Source organism: Argentina silus, assembly GCF_951799395.1.
Source record: "Argentina silus genome assembly, chromosome: 1".
Classification (NCBI taxonomy): Eukaryota; Metazoa; Chordata; class Actinopteri; order Argentiniformes; family Argentinidae; genus Argentina; species Argentina silus.
The window spans coordinates 20578564-20599806 of NC_139655.1; the positions used below are offsets into that span (position 1 = coordinate 20578564).

Here is a 21243-nt window from a genome sequence, read left to right on the forward strand (position 1 = left end):
CCTCCATCTCCAAACCTCTCCTTCCTCCATCTCCAAACCTCTCCTTCCTCCATATCCAATTCAGTTTCACACTTTAAGTCACTCTCCCCCATGCATGTAGTTGTCGTGGTGACAGCTGGTATTTAAAGTCATTAACAGTTCAATCTACCTGCCTGCAAGAGCTGCCGTTGTCTTGGCAATGAAATTATCTCAGACACTTTATCTCACCGTAAACATATGCCCCCAGGCTGCCCGAGTACTTTCCCCCCAAAATGCCATGTCCATCATTTCACTGAAGGAAAGTTTTGTTCTTTTGTTCTCTTCTCCTTTTTTGTTGCAGCCTTCCCTTCCCTAGCTTTTAGTTTCAGGCTAGTATCATGTAGCCATGCCTCCAAATTGCATTGTTCTCATGCTTCCTTTGGATGTCTGGAGAATTTTTGATTACCCGATCTGGCTTGGATTGAACCTGGATGGAGCGATGGGAGAATGTGCTTGCAATTTCATTGGATGTTACATCCCAAGAACCCTCCCCCATATGCCCGTAGATGATTGATTGTTGTTATGTGCATTGTCTTAACTATTTTCCAACTGGGTAGGACTATTTTGCAGACAGCTTTTGCTAGATGCTAGCTTACAACATTGAATAAAATGGAAGAAAACCTGAAGGAAAAACTGAATTATTTTTTCCCAGAAGTGTGCTCTATATACAAAATCAAATCGATGAAGGCATTAGGCATATGGTTGGTTTGACGTGTGGCGAGGCTTCACTAATTTCAAACAGAGATTCCACCCCTTTGTAGCTACTTTCTGCAAAGGATTTCACCAGGCTTTCCGATCTAGGAAAAGTCTCAAGGTTAGTTTCAGGCTAACCCCATCTATAATGGGGTTTAGAGATGATGCTAATAGCTGAATACTCCTGCAATGTGCATTCAAGACCACAGTCAGAAGAACTAATAACAAAAACACAATACCAACTGTGCATCAAGAGAGCATGTACTGTCTAGTTGCCTTGTATAGGTCCAAATGAATCCAAAGAGACATTCTTGTAGAACTAAAAAGAATGTTCGGTATGAACCTGGATCCTATAAGGTTAAAACCACTTTTAATTTGAAAAAACCCTACTTATTTTAGTGGAATCAGACTGCTTTACCCTTTCATGAACCACATATAACTCCATCCTCCTTAATAAGTGGGAAAACCATCTCTCTCATGCAGACATCCAATCCTGTCTCATGCATTGAGAAAATGCCGGTGGGAATCTAAGAACCGTAATCACCGCGACTTCCGAACGGTCCAGACAGAGGAGACAAACAAATTGGAATATGTCTTGGAGGGAAAGCTTCACAGAGAATCATCCCATTACTGCCCCAGCAAGCCTGCAGGTAAAATAGCCTGTCTATGGCCTTCTCACAGTACACCAGAGAGAGAGAGGGAGGGAGGGATGGAGAGAGGGAAGGTATGAGGCTTTGACAAACGCACACAGGGAGAAATCTCCACAGTGATTTAATGACATAAACTACCGGGGGCTTGAACTGCAGCCGAACAAGGGATGGAGAAAAAGAGAAAGAGAGAGCCAGGATTGGTCTTCTTCATGTGGAGAGCCTGGAAGGGAGGGTGAACTCTCTGCAGAGAGGCTCAGTGTAGCTTTTGAGATAATACATTAGTTGTTTATTTGTATGATTATTGTATCTGGCGTCATTGGTAATTTTCCTGCTCTTTTTCCCTGATGACATTGCATGGCAAAGTATCTCTTGATAAAAAATGTTTGGTGAATTTCTTCAATGAAACTACAGTGCATAGAAAATACAGTATGCTCTTTCTAAGCCCCATTTGTAATTAATGACTTGGCAGTTGGCATACTGTAATTAAGTATCATATCATCATTGATTTGGAACTGACTTAACTAAAACCGATGCCGTCTTCGCCATCATCACCACAGTGAATCTCTGAGTGCTTGCTTTCCCTTTTCTCTCATTCAGGCTCCACAGTGACTTGAGCGGGTGGTGCGCTAGCTCCTGAACAGTGATAGCACACTAGGCAGAACAATACCAACTGATTTACAATCAGACAGCTGCGTCCGTCTCCAGCTGTTCCCCACACACATTGCCCCCCAGCCTTGCTGCGCTCCACAGGGGTCACAACCAACCTTCAGAGGGAACGCGCGGAAGCTAGCGCATGGCCAACGCTGCCTAAATTGGACCAATTAGCTCACGCGCCAAACGTGTTCCCACATTAGTGCTTTCCAGAAGAATGAGGATGGGTCTACAGATCGGTAATTTACAGTCTCTCATTTATGCTTTTGTGAAACGTGGAGAGATTGATTGGGCAAATCAAGTCATTAATACACCAATTAAGCCATCAATAACACACTGAATAGAGCTGAGGAGACTACAAAACATACATTGAACAAATTAACATATTCAAAGTTATTGAAAAGGTAGACATCTCATATACTGTACAGCTGTTTGCAGATGTATGTTTTGGCATGTTAAACACCATTAACTCAGCTACCAGATACATAATCAACATATAATAAACATTGCACAGACATGGCTCACTCCATAGTCAAACAGCTGGCTGCAATACTCCTTCACTGAGTCATCCTCTCTCCTCCACTCCACCCACCATCCCTCCCTCCAACCTCACTCCCCCTCTCTTTTCACCATCAGACAAAAATATCTGTGAAGAAGACATCTGCTAGACAGCATGTCAGTTCGGCTCAAAATGGAAATCGAGAAATCGAAGGGATCTGAACGATCTGTCTGTGCTGGGAGAACATGCTGGAATCACACCCCACTTCATTATAGGGAGAACAGACCAAGACAACAACACTATCCACCACAGTTAGGGTCATATCAACAGGCACATATCTTCACTATGGGAGAACTGTAGTGTGGAAACATTAAACTCAAGGTTTAATGTTTCAGTGTTCAATACAACTATTGACCGACAGTGCTTCAATGTGATTGGAAAGATCAGTTGATCTTTGAACTTTTCTATAGAGTGTGTGGTAGGTCCAGTGTATCTGTACCCTTGGTTAGAGGGCACACACTCTCTCAGTGGGAGCTCTGAGCCTCTGCATCAGCCGAAGTAGAGAGGCACTCAAGTGAAAAGACAATCTAATCAGAAATTAGGGGTGTCGTTTCCCACCTGCCACTCACAGTTTCAGGTAATAACTCCCTCCCCACTCCCTCCCACCAATATCCTCCCACCTCACACACCCACTGGCTACCTGACTGGGACTCAGGGAGACTGATTCACTCTTACAGTTGCTTATGGTAAGACTCCTTAACGCTTGAGTGGATTGGGGTTTATGTCTATCCTTATACCATACAGTATGATCCTCAACAGGGATGGCTGATGAAGTTACATCGGGCAGCTACCTGTAAACAATACCTTGAGGAGAACACCACAACAACAATGAAAGTACTAGATGGTGTGCTGTACGGACAACTAGCTTTGCACTATTGTAAGTAACGCCCTGCATTTACATCTCCAAAGAGAATCTACAATGTGTGTGTCTGGCACAACCCAACACATTTCTTAAAATGTTCCAACTTAAATCTCCGGCTGGGTCTGGATATAGCTCACATCAGTAAGAGTCATCTTATTGGAGCTGTCTCTCAGAGCAAACCAAAAGTCTTTGTTTAAGTTGCTCTGTTGCTGTGCTTTTATTAAATCCTGGACATAGGACTATTAATTATTAAGAGCTTGGGTGTATCTATAGACCATCAAACCATTAGCCAGGGAGTACTAAAGCCATCCAGGAGTACACTCAAAAATACCTCCCCTCTTCACACAAAGCCGAGGAAACATTTCCTCTTGATTTAAGAAGTTGAAATGCATAGTTTAAGCCACCCCCTCTGAATTTTTCAACAGCCGTGCTACACTTAGAGCACCATTAACGTACAAAGCTAAACTTGTACGGCTTTCATAATAGATGAAATAACAAGGTATTTATCGGCCAAAACGTTACGCGATTGGGAAGGCCTTGTCGGGAAGAACCTTGACTGCCTCAGCTTTAAAATAAATAAGTAAATAAAACAGCCAAAATGAATAAAGAGAAGGATGAAAACTAAAAGAATAAGTAATATGAAGGATAGATTTCTCAAGTGCTACAAAAAGGATAGTACTTTCCACAAGCATAAGTGCACATCCCAAACATACTATCAGGGCAGATCATTGATGTAGTAGTTTGTTTCACAGTCGTGGACTAAAATGTCAAACCAATTTACAATTTGATTGTGTACATTTGCTATGGTGTGTGAAGAATGGAGTAGTCTCAGTGAGTAACTATTCATTATTTATCATAAGACACTATGGGGCCCACTACACTACTGTACTAAAGTGCACTGAATCTTAATGATCTTTTATCTACAAAACTAGGCAGTTAAGCAGTGTAAATGTCACACTATGAACCAGATCTGTAAAAAGCACATCACATACTTAGGACAATTGTAATGTAGAACTTTGCAAACCACACTGAATTATTACATTAATGAGCATGAAGCTGTATGAATCTATGCAATGTTCTCTCTCAGTCTCCTCTCTCTTTGGGTTTCTTCCATGGCCCCAGCCCTGTTTATTAGCCAGAGTACTGTAGACGGCCACCATAGAGGGAGGGAAGCTGGAAACAGGAGAGACTGTGGGGGAAGAGGGGAGATGGATGCCTCCCTCCAGAGGAAGGAGATCCAGCTGGTCCCTGTAGCAGGTAGCTCTGTGTCAGCTCCCCAAACCTCCCATCCGCCCAATCACCTCCTTCCCAGAGGTGGCATCCAAAGCTGGCTCTGTCTCCTAATTACCCAGGGGCCCCAGCCACAATCCAGATGTTGGATGGGAGGACAACTCCAGCGCACGAGATGCAGCAGAGATTGGAAAAGCGGCTGATTAAAAGTTTTAAACGGCCTCAGAAGAGAAGCGGTGAATCTGTGATTTTGGTTGTTTTTTTGTCATGGCGCCATCTGCTGGGAAGATGATTGAGATCTTGATAATAGCTCAAGGTCTCTACTGCACTGTAACTCTGACCTTTCTCTGTTAGTGTTTTGGGTGAGGGCTTGGTGCAGCTTTCTAGGAACGCTGACTAACAACTGGCTCTCAAAAGACCAACAAAAAGTGCATTCGGTTGACTAACTAATCAATTGCTTTGATTATTTGCTTTACAGATAGATGGATGTACAGTTTGACAGATTGATTGACTTAGTTGATCAATAGCTGTTTTACTGACTAGATGTTTGACAAACTGGCTGTTTAAGTAACTGACTTTGTTACTGATGGATTGATTAGCTGACTGGAGGCCAGTGATGTGTCCACTCACCATCTCTCCCTCTCCTGTCCAGAGTGGCCTTGTTGTGGCTGGTGGAGCAGTAGAGGAATCCATCCATGAAGGAGAGAGCATCAGACGGGGAGCTGTTCTCAGATGACGGGTCCAGCTTAGGGAAATCTACACAAAGACACACAAATAGTCGATGAGCCTAAGTGCATGTCGTGAGCCACATGAGAAACAGACAGCAGTGACATGGGGGGAATACTGAATGAGAGAAGGGACAGAGGATCACCCAAGTGGAGTCATGTATTGATAAAGATACAGAAATATGAACTAGCCTATTGATTGAGTTGATTTCATTCAAGTTTATTAAAATGTTTCTGTGCTTATTTTACACTTCCTGTTCCCTACAAACACCTTGGGATATTTTTTAGACTCCTCCTTGGGAGCCTGCTGATAACACTAATCCCAGCTGTGCCTCTCTACTCACTCCTCTTATTCAAATATCTACCTTTTTATTTTTGTGTTTATTTATTTACGCACTCATCTATTTATTTATGCCTGTCGCTCAGTCATTTAGTCCCAAGGTTATTTACAAGGTGGTTCGTAAAAGTTAAGACAGAAAACTTTTGATTCTTTTTTAAAATGAGGAACTCAGGTATGCCTCTTTTCGAGCACAACAGACCATTTTTTCTTCCCTTTTCTCTTGCTACTTTTATGAGCAGGCCACGTTCAACCTTATCGTTTTCAAATTCAATTAGCTTCAATGCCTGGGTTCAATTTTCTGCAGGAGCCTTGGCTATACCTTGGAGATTTTATCATCTACCTCGAGCCCTCTCATCAAGCAAGGTAAAATCATTTTAATTGAAATCCCTTCTAATTGAAGGACCCTCCTCGATACCTCCTCCTCGTCCAGCACCACAAATCACTCCCAAACAAGAAAGGATCAGAAACAGATATAGTACAGGGATATCATGTGCATTTTTGTTTTTGGTATTTGTGAACAAAAAGATTGTAGATTCAGATTCTCCAAGATTCAGATTCAGATTCTCCAATAATGAATGGCTGATGTGCTCCATTTGGAGCTTCAAATTAAGTTCAGTCGACAACAATGGACATCCAGGCAGGTTTGGCAGATAAAAAGACATGAAAACAAGTCCCTGCACAGAATCCTGTTCCATGTTTACATGACACAGAGCAGTAGCAGTAGTTCTGCTTAACAAGGCTCCTTTTCTGTGTATGGGCCTTAAACAGTCCCTTTGGGACCTTTAGAGGACTCTGTAAAGCAGTGACTATGTCAACTATGTTGTGGCAGTCACTGTGATGTGGTAGTCACTGGGCTGTTCTGATTTGCCGGCTCCCCTGTGAGGGAGGTGAGATGACAGAATAATCAATTAGCTGTCCAGTCGACCACAACAACGTCATGTAGCGGTCTCCAACCGCGGCCATCACCACTGGCCTTCAGAACAGCACACCTTAACAACATACACAAACACGCAGACACCACCTACGCACAGCTCTGGCCTCTGAGAAAATATATGGATCGACAGCATCCAGGGAGGGCTTAAAACCACAAAGGGAATCTAGGTGTGTAAACACAACACACAAGCATACACACATACGTGTGTATGTGCGTGCACGCATGCATGCACACACGCACACACACACACCCACACACACACACACACACACACGCACACACATACACACACAAAAACACACAAGAACTAGGGAGCTGTTCTCCCCAAGAACAGCTCCCTATGACCCCATAACCCATAAATGAGCCGAGGGGGTCAGCTGAGGGGCAGACGGAGGATGTGTGTGTAAAGTCAAACAACAACAAACACCGAAGCCACCTAAAGAACCCAGTCAAGCAGAGCAATGTTACTAAGAACAGGGTGGGATAGGGAGCTGAGATGAAAAGAGACCTGTGTTTGTCTGTGCATGTTTATTGCTTTTATGATCCACAGAAAGCTGGATGAATATTTAATGTGCCTGGAGATATGAGGCGCCAGGGACGTGGTATAATAATAAACCCCTCTCTCCAAATGTGTTTCTATTAGAGCCAGGGATGGTGATGGTTGTCAGTGGTAATAGACATTGCTGGTTTTCAATGCATATACATACAGTCGGTACAGCGTCACTCCAAAGAGGTCACGCCCTTGAGGGGTCAACTGTACAAATCTCTCATATGACCCCATGAAAACAGTGCAGATATTATGAGCTAAAAACTGATATTTGTCACCAATTTTTTTTCAATATAGTTTTAGCTAGTTTAGACAAGATGTCCTGTGATTATTTCCAGACGTTCTGCCCGGTGGAATGTCCCAGATAGGCTATATAGAAAAGTTGAACAAAGTTGGCTTCGAAACATGCCCCTCAGCTTGTCATTAACGTTGCTACTGCTAGACAAACAATGAGGTGACATGCCAAACTAGCCTGAGGTGATATAACCAGCTATTTACATTTAACTGATTGAATCTCCTGGTAAGTACGCTCATATTTTGTTTACTTTGCATTACTTACGTAGATCGACTGAGTTGGCTAGCTCTCTCCTAATTCCTGCAGCCACTGGGTTCATCTCTCTGGCTCTTTGTAATGCTTAATACCAAATCCTAAGTCGAGGTATTTTCATTTGCTGGCAGTACAAAGTTCAACACAGCAACTTTTGGGCATTTTAATATAAAACAATTTCTAGCAATCACATATTGAAAACTAGGCAAATTCAATGCAAGCGTATGGGAGATATGGGGGTTTCTGTCCTCTCGGGGAAGCTTGGGGGGGCCTGGTTGTGATGTAACAAAGGAACTACCTACAATGTATGTCTAGGCTACACTGCCTTAAGTAGTGCATAGGGGTCCTCTTTATTTTTTCATAGGGGTTAGGGGATTTATTAACAGGCCAGTTCAATGGCAGTAGGCCTGCATGATAACTCATCCTAAATATTTCACCTGAATCCATCCAATTCCGCATTCAACATGAGCCTCTCATCCCTTATTGTGGGGTAACTCTCCCCACTACCCAAACAACATCCTCACCAATCCAAATAAGAAACGCCTCAAAACACATTCACAACCTTGAGACAACAGTCACTGTCGGTTTAAGACAATGATGGATACTAGCCATCATTGATTCTGCCCTGGAACATCCCCCAACGATGAAGAATACTGCCTAAGTGAGTTACTATTGGCCCTAGAACACCTCAGGGGTGGGGGTATGCAAATTAGCATGGTCCTTTAGCATCCCATGGTGCTGTGGGGCAGGCAGGAAGTAAGTGATTGTGTCGGTATGGGTTTGAGAATGAGATCCGTTGAGGCCTGCACCATACAGGTAACACTCTGCTAATGAGGCCACAGCTCAGCACACGGGACACAGGGGTTATCCTAATGTTGGCCTGATGTTGTAGGAATGCTGGAGCGAGGCTGTAAATGAGCCACACTGTAGGGACAACAATAGGGATCAGGAGAGGCCTGGTGAAGTTTGAATGAACACAGTGACAAAGAAACAATCTGTTTGTATCTTACTCAACACAAATGCTCACACATATAAACACACTCACAGCCAGTATTACTTTCTATCATGACATACACACACCATAGATGAGAAGCCGAGCCATGTATGTGTGTGTGAGTGAGTTTGTAAGTGTGTGTGTGTGCGCATGTGCGTGTGTGTGTGCGTGTGCGTGTGCGTCTTCAGCAAATGTCCAAGTAATGGACATCACCATGGCGACCAGGCCCTAACAGCCTCGGTGCAGGCGAGTGTGCACAGATGCAGTGTATACATTATGCAAACCAGGGCACCACAGTGGCCTCTCTCTCCTTCCTTTAATTCATTCTTATCACTATGCCCGTGTGGAACCATCAGACCACAATATGCAGGTCTTGAGGGAATCATAACACCACAGCACATCTGTAACATGCCTCCTATGCTGGGAATAACAGGCAAGTAATCCAGAGGAGAATGGCTTGATGGTGCAGAGGTATTTCTTTTCCCTTCAAAAGCATCTTTTTCTTTTCCCTGCCTTCGTTTTCTATTCATGGGAGTACGAGATGGAAAATAAAAATCTCCCGCTGGTCTTTTATGACTGCGGAGCCGTGAGTGTGAGTTTTAACCATGATTGGCTTGTAAAGTAAAAATACAACAGTCTGACTCTGTGTGTGTGCAGGCACTGGTCCTTGTTTTTTTGACAAAAAAACAGCATCTAGCACTGACTTTAAGGGCCTCTTCACAAATGTATCTAGGAATGTCAGGACCGTATGCCTGAATAGGAAATACATTAGCAATTTTTATTTTGCATTGAAAGGTTCTCTGCAGTACAAAAGGCAATCCAATGTGTTGCCAAAATGAGGAATGACAACATTGTGTGATGACAACATTATTTGTATGTTGACTTAAAGGGTTGTACTTCTTTAACATGTTTTCCTGGTTTGTCCCTGACCTCGGATGTAGTTCATTAGGCCCAGGCAGTTTTTAGTGACATATGTGGCTTCCTTACTGAATAGTCATATTTTGGGTCCAATAGAGCCCCATTCATTCTGGAAATATGTCCTAAACACCTTGCAGAAACTCCAATTCAACTCATGTACAATAGTACAAAATACCACTCTGAAAACAATGTCTGCATTATTTTTTTCTGAAAAGTCACTTTGTTATGCATTTTGGTGTCATGGTAAAACAATGCTAAAGTGGATTACAGTGTAGTAAATTGACATTATACTGTATCAATAATATAATGCAGACAAAGTCTTCAGAGAGGCTTCTGTCATACAGTTGGTTTTGAGTGTATGCAAGATGGATAGTGGTAACAAGGGAGAGACAGCAGTCATGTCAAATGGGGAACATTGGAGGTGTATGCATGGATGTGAAATAACACACACATGCATGCACACACACACACACACACACACACACACACACACACACACACACCTGAAAGCTTGTTCTGGTGGAGGAACTCCATCTGCAATCTATGGCCTGCCTTCTGGGCCAGTAGGTAGGGGGTGGAGTAGGTGGGGTCTCCTGTGGCGCACATCACATCAGCCCCACTAAACACCAAGGCCATGGTCTCCACCACATCAGGAAGGACCACCGCAGCACACAATGCCTGAAAACACACGCAAACACGCACGCGCGCACACACACACACACACACACACACACACACACACACAAACAAACCAGACACAACTCAGAGAGAGATAAAAAACAATCCTGAAAGAAATTACCCTTTAGAGTATATGAGTTTCACACTTGGGTAAAAAAGGCATTTGCTATTTAAAATGGGTTGTGAAATCCCCTGAATAAATTTCTGGCAGAGAGGAGAACTGCTTTTGAACTGAATGCACGGTCCAAGGGATGAATGCTATTCAACCAATTAAAATGTGATCTCTCTCTATCCAGTCGATAAACACAATAGTGTATCCCCCCCAAACCAAAGCGGAGAGGCAGAGGTGTTGAGTGGTGATAGTGTAATTCTGCCAAACGCTCCTTTCATCTAAAACACGGTGCAAGCATGTTTTATCGATCCAGAAGAAACAGGCGAGATCTGTCTGAAAGTGAAGCCCAGCACACACACACACACATACACACACACACACACACACACACACACACACACACACACACACACACACACACACACACACCCTCACACACACACACACACACACACACACACACACACGCATGCATGGCCGTGTCTCTCAACAAACAACCTGGGCACACAAATGTACTGACACACACACAGTCATTCTATACACATACTGTTGGCCCACACACACAGATATACATACAGAAACAAAATATGCAAACATGATTGCATACTGTATATGTACCGTACAACACAAAAAAAATACAAAAAAAAAACATCTCACTCTACACCCTACAGAGCACTCTTCTGTAAATGACCTTCAGCGAGTGCAATTACTGCAACCACTGGAGGGTTCGTGTGTGTGTGTGTGTGTGTGTGTGTGTGTGTGTGTGTGTGTGTGTGTGTGTGTGTGTGTGTGTGTGTATGTGGGGCTGAGCGGTCTAAGCGGGTCCTTTGATACCCTCATCTCTAGGTCACAAGGCCTATTGAGACCTTGTGGAGGTCATATGAGCTTTTAATGGGAAACATGAGAATATGAAAAATAAAAATAAAGACAGTGAGAAAAGGGGAGAGAGAGTAAGAGAGAATGAGAGAGAGAGGGGTGAGGGGGGAGTGAGAAAATGTGAGAAGACAGAGAGAGGGGTTGGGGATATCCAGACAATAACGTAAGAATATACACAAAGAGTATAGCACAACAACTCATGCCATTCTGTAAAAACAAAACAAACACCCACCCCCATACACACTCACACACACACACACACACACTCATGCTGTGCATGATTGTTCTCTGACACACTGATTCCGATCAAAGCTGTGTCTTATAATGGGAGGCTGTGAGACAGGGACAGAGAGCCAACACCTCCACCCACCTCTTCTTTTCAGTCTCTTTCTCTCTTTGTACAGCCCTCTTTCTATCTCTCACATATTCTCACCTACAACCCCCTTCTAACACTCTTTTACCAGCATGGTACGCACTAACACACACACGCACATGCACACAGAGAAAAGCCTCTAGAGAACCGACCCAAGCATTTCTGTTGTGGATCCTAATCCACTTTTCCACTTTGCGAGTATCTCTCATTCTCTCCCTCTCTCTACCTCTCCTTCACTCCCCTCTTACTCTTCACAAAACAATACAAGAGCTGATCTGCGTGAATGCTGACGAAGGTGGAAACTTTCAGTAGCTCAGTGCTGGGGTTTTGAGACACACTTCCAACTGCGGGCCAAGTCACGTTTTAACTACAGCAGTAACATTAACAACAAACAGTAGAGAGGACCTCTACCTGAATCAGCTCATCGCATGCAAGAAAAAGATGTGGCTATGCAAGTTGCACTTTAGTTTGGACTGTAAAGAAGACAGATACATGAACATACAAATAGTATTTTTGATAATTTGATGTACATTACACTAGAGGTCAACAGTGTTTTCACACTTTTATACTGTATCTGTTGATATTCTTCTTCCTGCCTGATGGACTTTGATGTGAGACATTGATGTGTTAGAGCAGTCTACCTGGTTGAGCTGCACCTGGTCTTGGAGGCCCTCCAGGACCCTCCGGTACTTCCTCTCTCTGTACTTCCTCCGGTGGAAGGTAGCCCGCTGCTCGGGCGATGCCCCCATGTACAGCTTCTCCTCCAGGGGCAGATTGGCAGCCCAGAAGCTGTTGCTGTTCTTGTTACCCACCTCCAGGAACAGCTGAGGAGTCAGATGTCACAGAGGTGAGAGGTCACAGAGTAAGACGGGGAACTGAAACAGCAACTGGACACTCTAAAACAGCCTAAGTCAGTCATAGTGTACTGTACAATGTTTAAATTATGTTATGTTTATAGAGCAAAACATGTTATCATTACAGCTGAAATTACCTTCCTCGACCTAGAATGTGTATATTATGCATACGGTTATTGCAAGGCCATACTCAATAATACACAAGGGCAAAATACATTAGATAAACATAATGCTGTACACACCCACACATTTAAACCCCACATCTCCACATACATGACAAAATGCCCCCATTCCCTGTGATGTGGATAAAACATCCATATCATACCTCCACCAGCTCGTTGCTCCAGATACTGCTGTCTAACTTCAGGCTCCTAACTTTGGATAGGCTGGGGCCCAGAAAGCGGTGCTGACCTGGGGGTAGAAACACAACAGAAACACCCACCCCACCCCTCTCCTCCATGAGTGTCACAGTAAACAGACAGATAGTAGATAGACTGTGGTAGAGCGTAGCCAGGAGCGCTGTCTGGCTCTAATAGCCTCCATCAGACGCCTTATTTGCAGCATTCAACATGCCTAGTTGGAAATGAAAGTAGAGAAAGAGGGCATTAATTGCTAATGATTCATGAGTAATTAATTGTGTTTGTTGGTCGGCCTGTTTATTTGGGTGGACTTGAGGGTGTGGGTTGTTTATAGTGGGAGATGGATGAATAAAACATGCTGGGGAGACGACTGGTATGAATATGGATAACAGACTCTCTGGTGTAATTAATGATAATATAGTTGGCTTCGTTGTCTCTGTGATTGTATTACTGTCAACTATCTATCAGCAAACGGAAATAGAAGTTAGTAGGTATGGGTCGGGGGAAGTGTCAATGGGGTTATGACACTGGTACACTTGCCAAGAAAGGGGCCTCAATTGCAATAATCCAAGCTGCTTTCACATACAGTATATGAAGAAATGTATGTAATATCTCATTATAACAGATTCAATGCTACTCTGTGTTTGGTTGGCATAGCTCCTTTACGTGAACTGAAGCACTCCTCCCAAAACAACAAACAAGAACAACAAGAAGACTCCAATTTCATCAGCCCTTTAAACCTGCCCAGTTAGTTACAGCCCCATTAAAACTTCCTGTGCAACTTTGGTGACAAGACTCAAAACACCTCACAAACCTCCTCACTTCTGTGGCATTTCAGCAGCACACTCTCTTCCCTCCATCCAACTTAGGGAGAAGAAAAGAAAGAACCGCACATTTTGGATGTTGCCATGGTAACGACTGCCTGCGACTGTCTGAGTGAGCTGTGTTTGATTTAAAGGGTTTATTGCAATTACATGTGTAGAGATATACGGCTTGACTTGAATATATGTCATTCAGCCCAGTGGTCTGATAATACTAGCATAGTTCTACATACTGTTTCATTAGTTAGATAGATAGATAGATAGATAGATAGATAGATAGATAGATAGAAACATAGATAGATAGATAGATAGATAGATAGATAGATAGATAGATAGATAGATAGATAGATAGATAGGTACTTTATTGATCCCTAAGGGGAAATTAAGGCGTTACAGCAGCTCACATCACAAATAACAACAACAAAATAAAGTCACAATAGACTAATAAAATAAAATAGATATCTGAAACATTATATACAGTAAGAACAGTCCAGCATGATTTAACATCCCCCAGCCTGACTCTGATCACCCCGATCGAGCCAGCCGGAGGAGGAGTTGTACAGTCTTAATGTAGTTGGATATTTGTTGGATATAACTTGGATAATTCAGATGGTATTGAGTGGGTAATACAATACCAGACACTTTCAATGGTCAAGGAGTGACATAGAGAGTGAGGTGAGAGGGAGGTGAACAGTCTGTTATTTCTGGACAAAACACCCAGTTAAAGACGACAAAGACAAAACTACTAAACCATAAATGCCTGAAACATCAGAGTCAGGCGACACGTAGACAATTAAAATTCACACATCGCATCAAGCGTCTATCTCCCTTTCATTCTCCCTCGCATTAGGAGAAGAAAGACAATCTGGGATCATTTTATCATTAGTCTTCTCATTAGACTTTCCCCTTCCTGTCTTTCTGCACTCATCTTTATTGTCTGTGACACCAGAGCTCTAATTAAAAGCCTTTGCTGCCATTGATATTCTAAACCAGGCAGTGTAATTTAAGGAGAGCGGTCCGAGGACGGCTTACTGCACCGCTCTCTCTCCACTGTGTCGACAAAATGTAATATTAAACACCCCTGTAAATGAAATCATTTACGGGCATTTGAAAAGCTGCTGCGGAAATTGTAGAAATACCAATTACATGAGCTTTAAAGGAGAGGTGACGAGTGAAAATTAAAGCATATGACTTTGAAAGTAATCTAAGGCCACTCAGAGGAATAAGACACAGATATTGAGCCGTGTGTGTGTGTGTGTGTGTGTGTGTGTGTGTGTGTGTGTGTGTGTGTGTGTGTGTGTGTGTGTGAGTGTGAGTGTGAGCATGTGCTTGATTGCGTGTGGCCTGTGAATGCATTTGAGTACTGTGTGTGTATGTGTGCTTGCCTCTGGTGCGCACACGTATGTGTGTATGTGTCAGTGTAGAGGGAGGTGTGTGTCCCGATGTTACACACTTAACAGATAGTATGATTTGCCTTTCTGCCCTGGCTTAAGGCACCTGGGGTCTTATATCATAATGGATGACCACCATGCAATCTGATATTTGCCTGCATCAGTGGAGTGAAGATGCATTTGTCACTCTCTAATCATATATAGTGTGTAAGGCAGGAGCTCAGCGGTTACACCCAATGACCTAATCTCTGTTTTCATGTAATCTAATCCATCTGGCACACCAAAGGGATTCTGAGTAAACTTTGAGGCTGCAGCACATATTCCCCTAGCTGGCTTAACACCTGCAATCGTATTATAATAATGCCTGTGGGTCACAGTCTGAGTCTCTCTCTCTGCAATGGTTGGTTTCACCATCAACCCACACCCCCTTTTCCATTTGTGAAAAGGAGTCAAACTCTATTTTCATGTTCAACAGAGTCTATCAATCAGCTAAAGTGAAGGGTGAGGGAAGGAAAGAGGAAGGGAGGGAGGAGGGATGTGTGTGTGTGTGTGTGTGTGTGTGTGTGTGTGTGTGTGTGTGTGTGTGTGTGTGTGTGTGTGTGTGTGTGTGTGTGTGTGTGTGGAGGAAAAGAAAAAAAAAATGGAGAGTGATAGTGTCTATGAGAGTTTGGTCTTCATTACCTGCACACTTCTTACAAATGACAACCCCCAGATTGATGGATGCCCATTCGGGCTGCGGTGCACGGCAATCGGCACAGCTCCTGTTGGACTCATTGAACCAGATCTTCTCAGCCACTTCATAATCGGAGAGTGTTTCGGCTATCGATTCCTGGACTGCTTCAATCCACTCCTCTTTCTCCCGTTCCGATTCAGCTGTGAAGCTGCAACAATAGATTTTCCTTTTACACCCAGTTATTGATTTGATTTAAGAGACCAATTAAACAGTACATACAATTTGGCGGATTTGCTTCAATGTGTGTGTGTGTGTGGGGGGGGGGGGGGGTGGTAACAAGAGAGAGACAGCAGACTGAGTCATGTCAGATGGGGAATATTGGAAGTGTAAGTGGAATAAAACACACACCCACACCCACACACCCACACACACACACCCACACACACACACACACACACACACACACATACACAACTTGTTATCAGGCACTTTGCTCCTTTAACATTCCTTACACTTTTTTAACACGCTCCCACTCTCTCCTATCCTCACACACATCCTCATTCCACCTGCCACTCTCCTGAGTGTGAGAGCTCCCAAATTGGGCACCTATCAGGGCCTTAAGTGTCTAGGAATCAGCCGAGACCGCTGCAACCCTGTCACTTAATCCAGCCATGTCTCACTCATTAGTCTCCCAGCGAGACAACTCCCGCCTAGCAAATGCACCCCAAGCAAGTTCGACATGTCTATTTCTTTCTCACAAGCACTCAAAAAGATGCACACATTGCGGTTGCCGGTGTAGCTGTATTGGACCTCTCACTGCTGTTGAAAAGAGAGGCAGAGCAGGAAAAGGCTGAGACGAAGTAAGACTGTGGTCTCCATGGTAACCTCTCTCTTTCTCTACCTCGGGTGACCGTCGAGGATTGTGAAGGTATAGCTTATAGCAGAGGATGCTCCACACAGCATCATCTGAATTACCCATTGGAATCGATAGGTTGATTGAGTTCAGACGTTTTCCACATTTGTTTCTGCTGAGGGCCTGTCCAAAGGGATGACTGTTCAGATCAGGAGCTGACCTATGGCCTCCAGGACCACAGAAGAAGAGGCAGGTTGAATTGAACTATATCGTCCATCACCACAGAGAAAGAGGCAGGCTGAACTGAACAGTCCGCCTGAGCTACACCACAGAATTAGAATGATGATTTTAATTATATGAGCTACACAGCTTTCAGGACTACAGAGGATGAGTTACTAGTGACCACAGATGGAAGGGCATGTCAAAAGACATACTGTACAACTCTCCCAATGTTAAAGACAATATGCCATCTGACCACAGCATCACAATAAAACATTGTTCTAACTTCAGTCTCTTCAGTTCTTTGCTGATAATTAGGGGACTATAAACTAAATGTTTAAATATCTCACTTTGATGTTTGCTATTCAAATGTTTCAAACTGCTATTCTATCAACCATAGTGAAGAAAAGGACACCACAAGCCAAGTACATGTCGTAAAGACACAAAATGAGTCTTAGCTTTAAGTGAATAAATGAGTTTGCTTTAATCCCTGCAGCGCTAGGTAGGAAATGCTTCAGGGTTACAATCGATTTGATCCATAAAACCCCTCAACGACCACTTAACCTTTAAGAACGTGTTTTTTTTTTTTTTTTTACCATTGTATTCAACTGGGTGGGTTTTTTTAGGCCGTTTCACGAGTGTTCTATAGTAGCATTCTATAGTCATTGTTAGAGCAGCCGACTGGGGATATGCAGAGCTAGCATTTCAAACTGTGGATGCGCTAATATTGCGCAAATAAAGTTGCAATTATAATGGGACAAGTTGGAGGTGTCTGCGCAGTTATTGTGCATGAATGATACGGAGGATGTAGCGAGTGATTATTGACGGAAGGAGAACAATGTTAGCTTGTGTTAGCAATCGAGCCATAGTGCTAGCCCACACAGGGTCATTGTTGCGCTGCGATTGGAATACTCAGGTAGCTACATTCTAAACACACCCGTGTGACGGTACGCTTTTATGGAAAAGCAGGTACGTTCTTAAAGGTTAATCAGACTTTCCAGGAAGCCCCAACTTATTCTGATTCCTCTTTTTAGCCAAAAAATCTTAATTATATCCACCACGTTAAAGAACTGACATACAACACGGTCATTAAGAAGTTAGAGACAAACAGATCGATTGGACAAATACGCATGTGGAGAAACCACACATTTTTACATATGAAAACAAAGAAAAAACAGACATAACAAACTGGTTTAAAATAGGCTTTAAAATACAAACAAGCATATGGCTCATCAATTACAGCACTATACTGTAGGCCCGGGGTTGCCCAAAACGCCTCATCCTTCATGACGGCAGCCCATGAGAGGGCAGGGGGGGCAAGGTGGTATCGCAGCGGCAGCCGTGTACAACCCTCCCAGTGGATTTGTTAAAAAAAGGAAAATCAATAATTAGCGATTGTCTTTCAGGACCCCTGCTCTTGCGCTCCACACATGCCAAGGAGGTCATACAGTAATGAGTGTTAGATATGTGTATGTGTGTGAGGAGAGGCACAGTGGGACACACACCGTGAGGGTGGATGTGATGAGGGTAAAAAACAACACAGCTAAAAACAGTCAAAAGGCATCAAAAGCGGTTCCTCTTCTCTATTGAGCGGTTATCTCTTCTCTAACATTTAGCAACCTCTTATTAGCATTTTGCTCAGGTCTCAGTTAATAGTTGTATATCTAAAAACAAACTGGGTTTATTTAAGAATTTCCTTTTATCACACTGGTATTCCAAGGACACGATGAAGCTTTGTTTCTGGTCTGTCATTCCACACTACATGGTGAGGGGTGATGTAGGTTTGCACAAGCTGGAATGAATGTCCTGAATGAATGTTCCACACTGCCAAAGCAGTACACTGCAAAACCAGCAAACTGCAAATGCAGCACACTGCTTCATTTCTAAACTGCAGCAGTAGTGATACATAAAGCTTTAGGGTTGTTCTAAACCACGTTGCCTAACCAGAAAAAACTCTGACCCAAATTACTGGTTATAACTAAGACATCAAAACATTTTTCTATTTAGACTATGTAAAACTCAGAAACAATTGATGCATGCAGTGCAGACATAAATAATGTATTCTAATTATTCTACAGAGCATGCAACTTCACTGTCTCCTTTACCTCTAAATGTATCATTGCATCATTACATTCCAAGGCAGCATTAATATCAAGAATGGAACAAAATGAAAACCATGACCTTGAGTGTGAAAGTTGGATGTTTGGGGAGATAATGATTATTAGGATTAAAACAGAGTAACATGGTAAGAGGCTTATGTTTGAAGGACATTTACTAAAATAGAGGTGGTGGAAATAAAATCATAATTTGGGGGGGATTTGGCTTAGAACTATCTTAAATAGAACATTGACATCCTACGTATGCCTACATAAAAGATTACACAAATATTGACATGTACTGTATCATATTTTAATCATAGTGCTCAAAGAACTGGGTTTGCCTCAGTACTGGGATATGCTTGTCCTGTAGTTAATATTGAGCATTTAGGCAGCAAAGGAAAATAAATGTTTGTAAACAACATGTGATTTTTGTTCTGAGGGCATTGACTGTGAGAGCTGCATGAAAGTAAGAAGTGCTGTGATCAAACAGAGATGGCATTGCTTTAGAGTGTGATCTCTCGCCTTTTAAAAGCGGAGAGAGGTGATACTAATGTGAATCTTCCTTTACAGCAAAGAGAGGAGTGGGAGGTGAGTGAGACACACGCACGCACGTACACACACACACACACACACACACACACAGACACAGACACACATACAAACTGACTCACCAAAAGTTCTTGAAAGGGGTGTTGATTTCAAAGCTCCTCCTCTCTGCATCTTTGATAGTAGCAGCGGTCAGGTCAACCACAGCAATTGCAAGCCCAGCCTTGAAGTCCTTTGAAACACAGAAGATGGAAAAAACAGGACAATGGCCTTACATTGATATTCAAATATAGAAGGTATGACAGAAAGAGTAAGGGAAATGAGGAGAGGTGAGAGAAAACGAGATAGAAATACTATGAATGTGGAGAAACAGTCACAAAGTAAAAACAAGATAGAAAGTAGAGTGAGAGGAGGAAGATTTAAATAAAGATATGTGAGAATGTGAGAACAGGAGAGAAAGGGAAACTAGAGCAAGAGAGAGGTGATTAGATGACTGCTCATGGCTGAAATACCATGAAGACTCATAGTGCATTATTGGAAGGGATATGATCAGATGTTCACAAGTGGTTATTCACTGATACAAAAAAAGGGTAACTATTTAAAGTGATGAAAAAAGGATCTGGAATCTTTCTGCAGTTTAACATATTTTTGTTAAGTTTAAGTCAATCACATTTATCATCTGATCACATCATTATCAAAGTATCATCAGTTGAGAACATTGTCTGTCTCATTCGGCTGCTCAGACAATGAATTAGACAATTACTTTACACAAACTTTACCTGTTTCAAAACAAAATTAAGAAAATTTCTGATGCAAATATATCCCTGAGGGATAAGCTATATTTGGGAAGGAAATGGGCCTACAGCCACAAGGGACCCCATGTACCTATCATCCCCGCCCCCTTTCCAGGTATAACAGAACGTTGCTAATGGGGATGGATATGCAATGTCACCTCACCTTATTTGGTTTAATAAAGAAATAAAGAACACAGTACAGGGCAGAAACTTAAGGTTGCGATCTGAAAACCTATTCAATTATGCCTGCAAGGCTTGAGCATGCTTTCAGGCACCTAGCCCCGCCTGGTGCTGAGGAGATAAAAGCTCTCCCTAGCACGCCCTTATCCATTCTGCAAACCACACACTTTCATAAGCCGTGTAAGCGCGGCAATCTGGTGAAGGGTCTCCTTCAGAGAACCTGGGTTACAGATTGTAACCTTAAGTTATTTTTCAGTCGACTCGGTTTAAACCCTTAGTATGGAAACTTGGTCCGACAACAAGTCAGACAGGAAAGCCTTCTGGACACCTCCTCACTCATGCCAACGCCCAGGATGGAACGGATGGAACCGTGACATCCAGGCAGTTGAACCTCACAAAGGTGTGGGGAGACGCCCAACTGGCTACAGAGCAGATCTCTGAGACAGACACACATTTAAACAGGGCCCAGGATGTAGCCATACCTCTGGTGGAGTGTGCCCTGATGCTCACCGGAGACTGCAGCCCCCAACAACTGTGGGCCTCTGTGATAGCCTTGACTATCCAGTGAGAGAGGCACTGCTTAGATAAGACACACCCCTGTACGAGGTTAGCGAAGCAGGCAAACAGCTGATCACATCCTCAAAACTATGACGTTCTGTCCATGTATATGCGCTGTCGCACACAGGGCAGAGAGTTTTCAGAGGCTTCTGCTCAGGAAAGGAGAAGGGGGGAGGATGGAACAGGAAA

General features: G+C 43.1%; 1 protein-coding gene across 3 annotated transcripts in view; it reads right to left on the minus strand.

The window, feature by feature from the left end:
* arap2 (ArfGAP with RhoGAP domain, ankyrin repeat and PH domain 2) overlaps positions 1 to 21243 on the minus strand; it is a 76197-nt gene that overhangs the window by 25901 nt on the left and 29053 nt on the right. For all 3 annotated transcript variants that reach the window (XM_083678837.1, XM_083678836.1, XM_083678835.1), the window contains exons 10-15: positions 19648 to 19754; positions 15814 to 16013; positions 12887 to 12972; positions 12349 to 12531; positions 10172 to 10346; positions 5294 to 5419 (exon numbers count right to left, since the gene is read on the minus strand). In XM_083678837.1, the coding sequence (XP_083534963.1) occupies positions 5294 to 5419; positions 10172 to 10346; positions 12349 to 12531; positions 12887 to 12972; positions 15814 to 16013; positions 19648 to 19754 (877 nt within the window). The remainder of the gene's footprint in view (positions 1 to 5293; positions 5420 to 10171; positions 10347 to 12348; positions 12532 to 12886; positions 12973 to 15813; positions 16014 to 19647; positions 19755 to 21243) is intronic.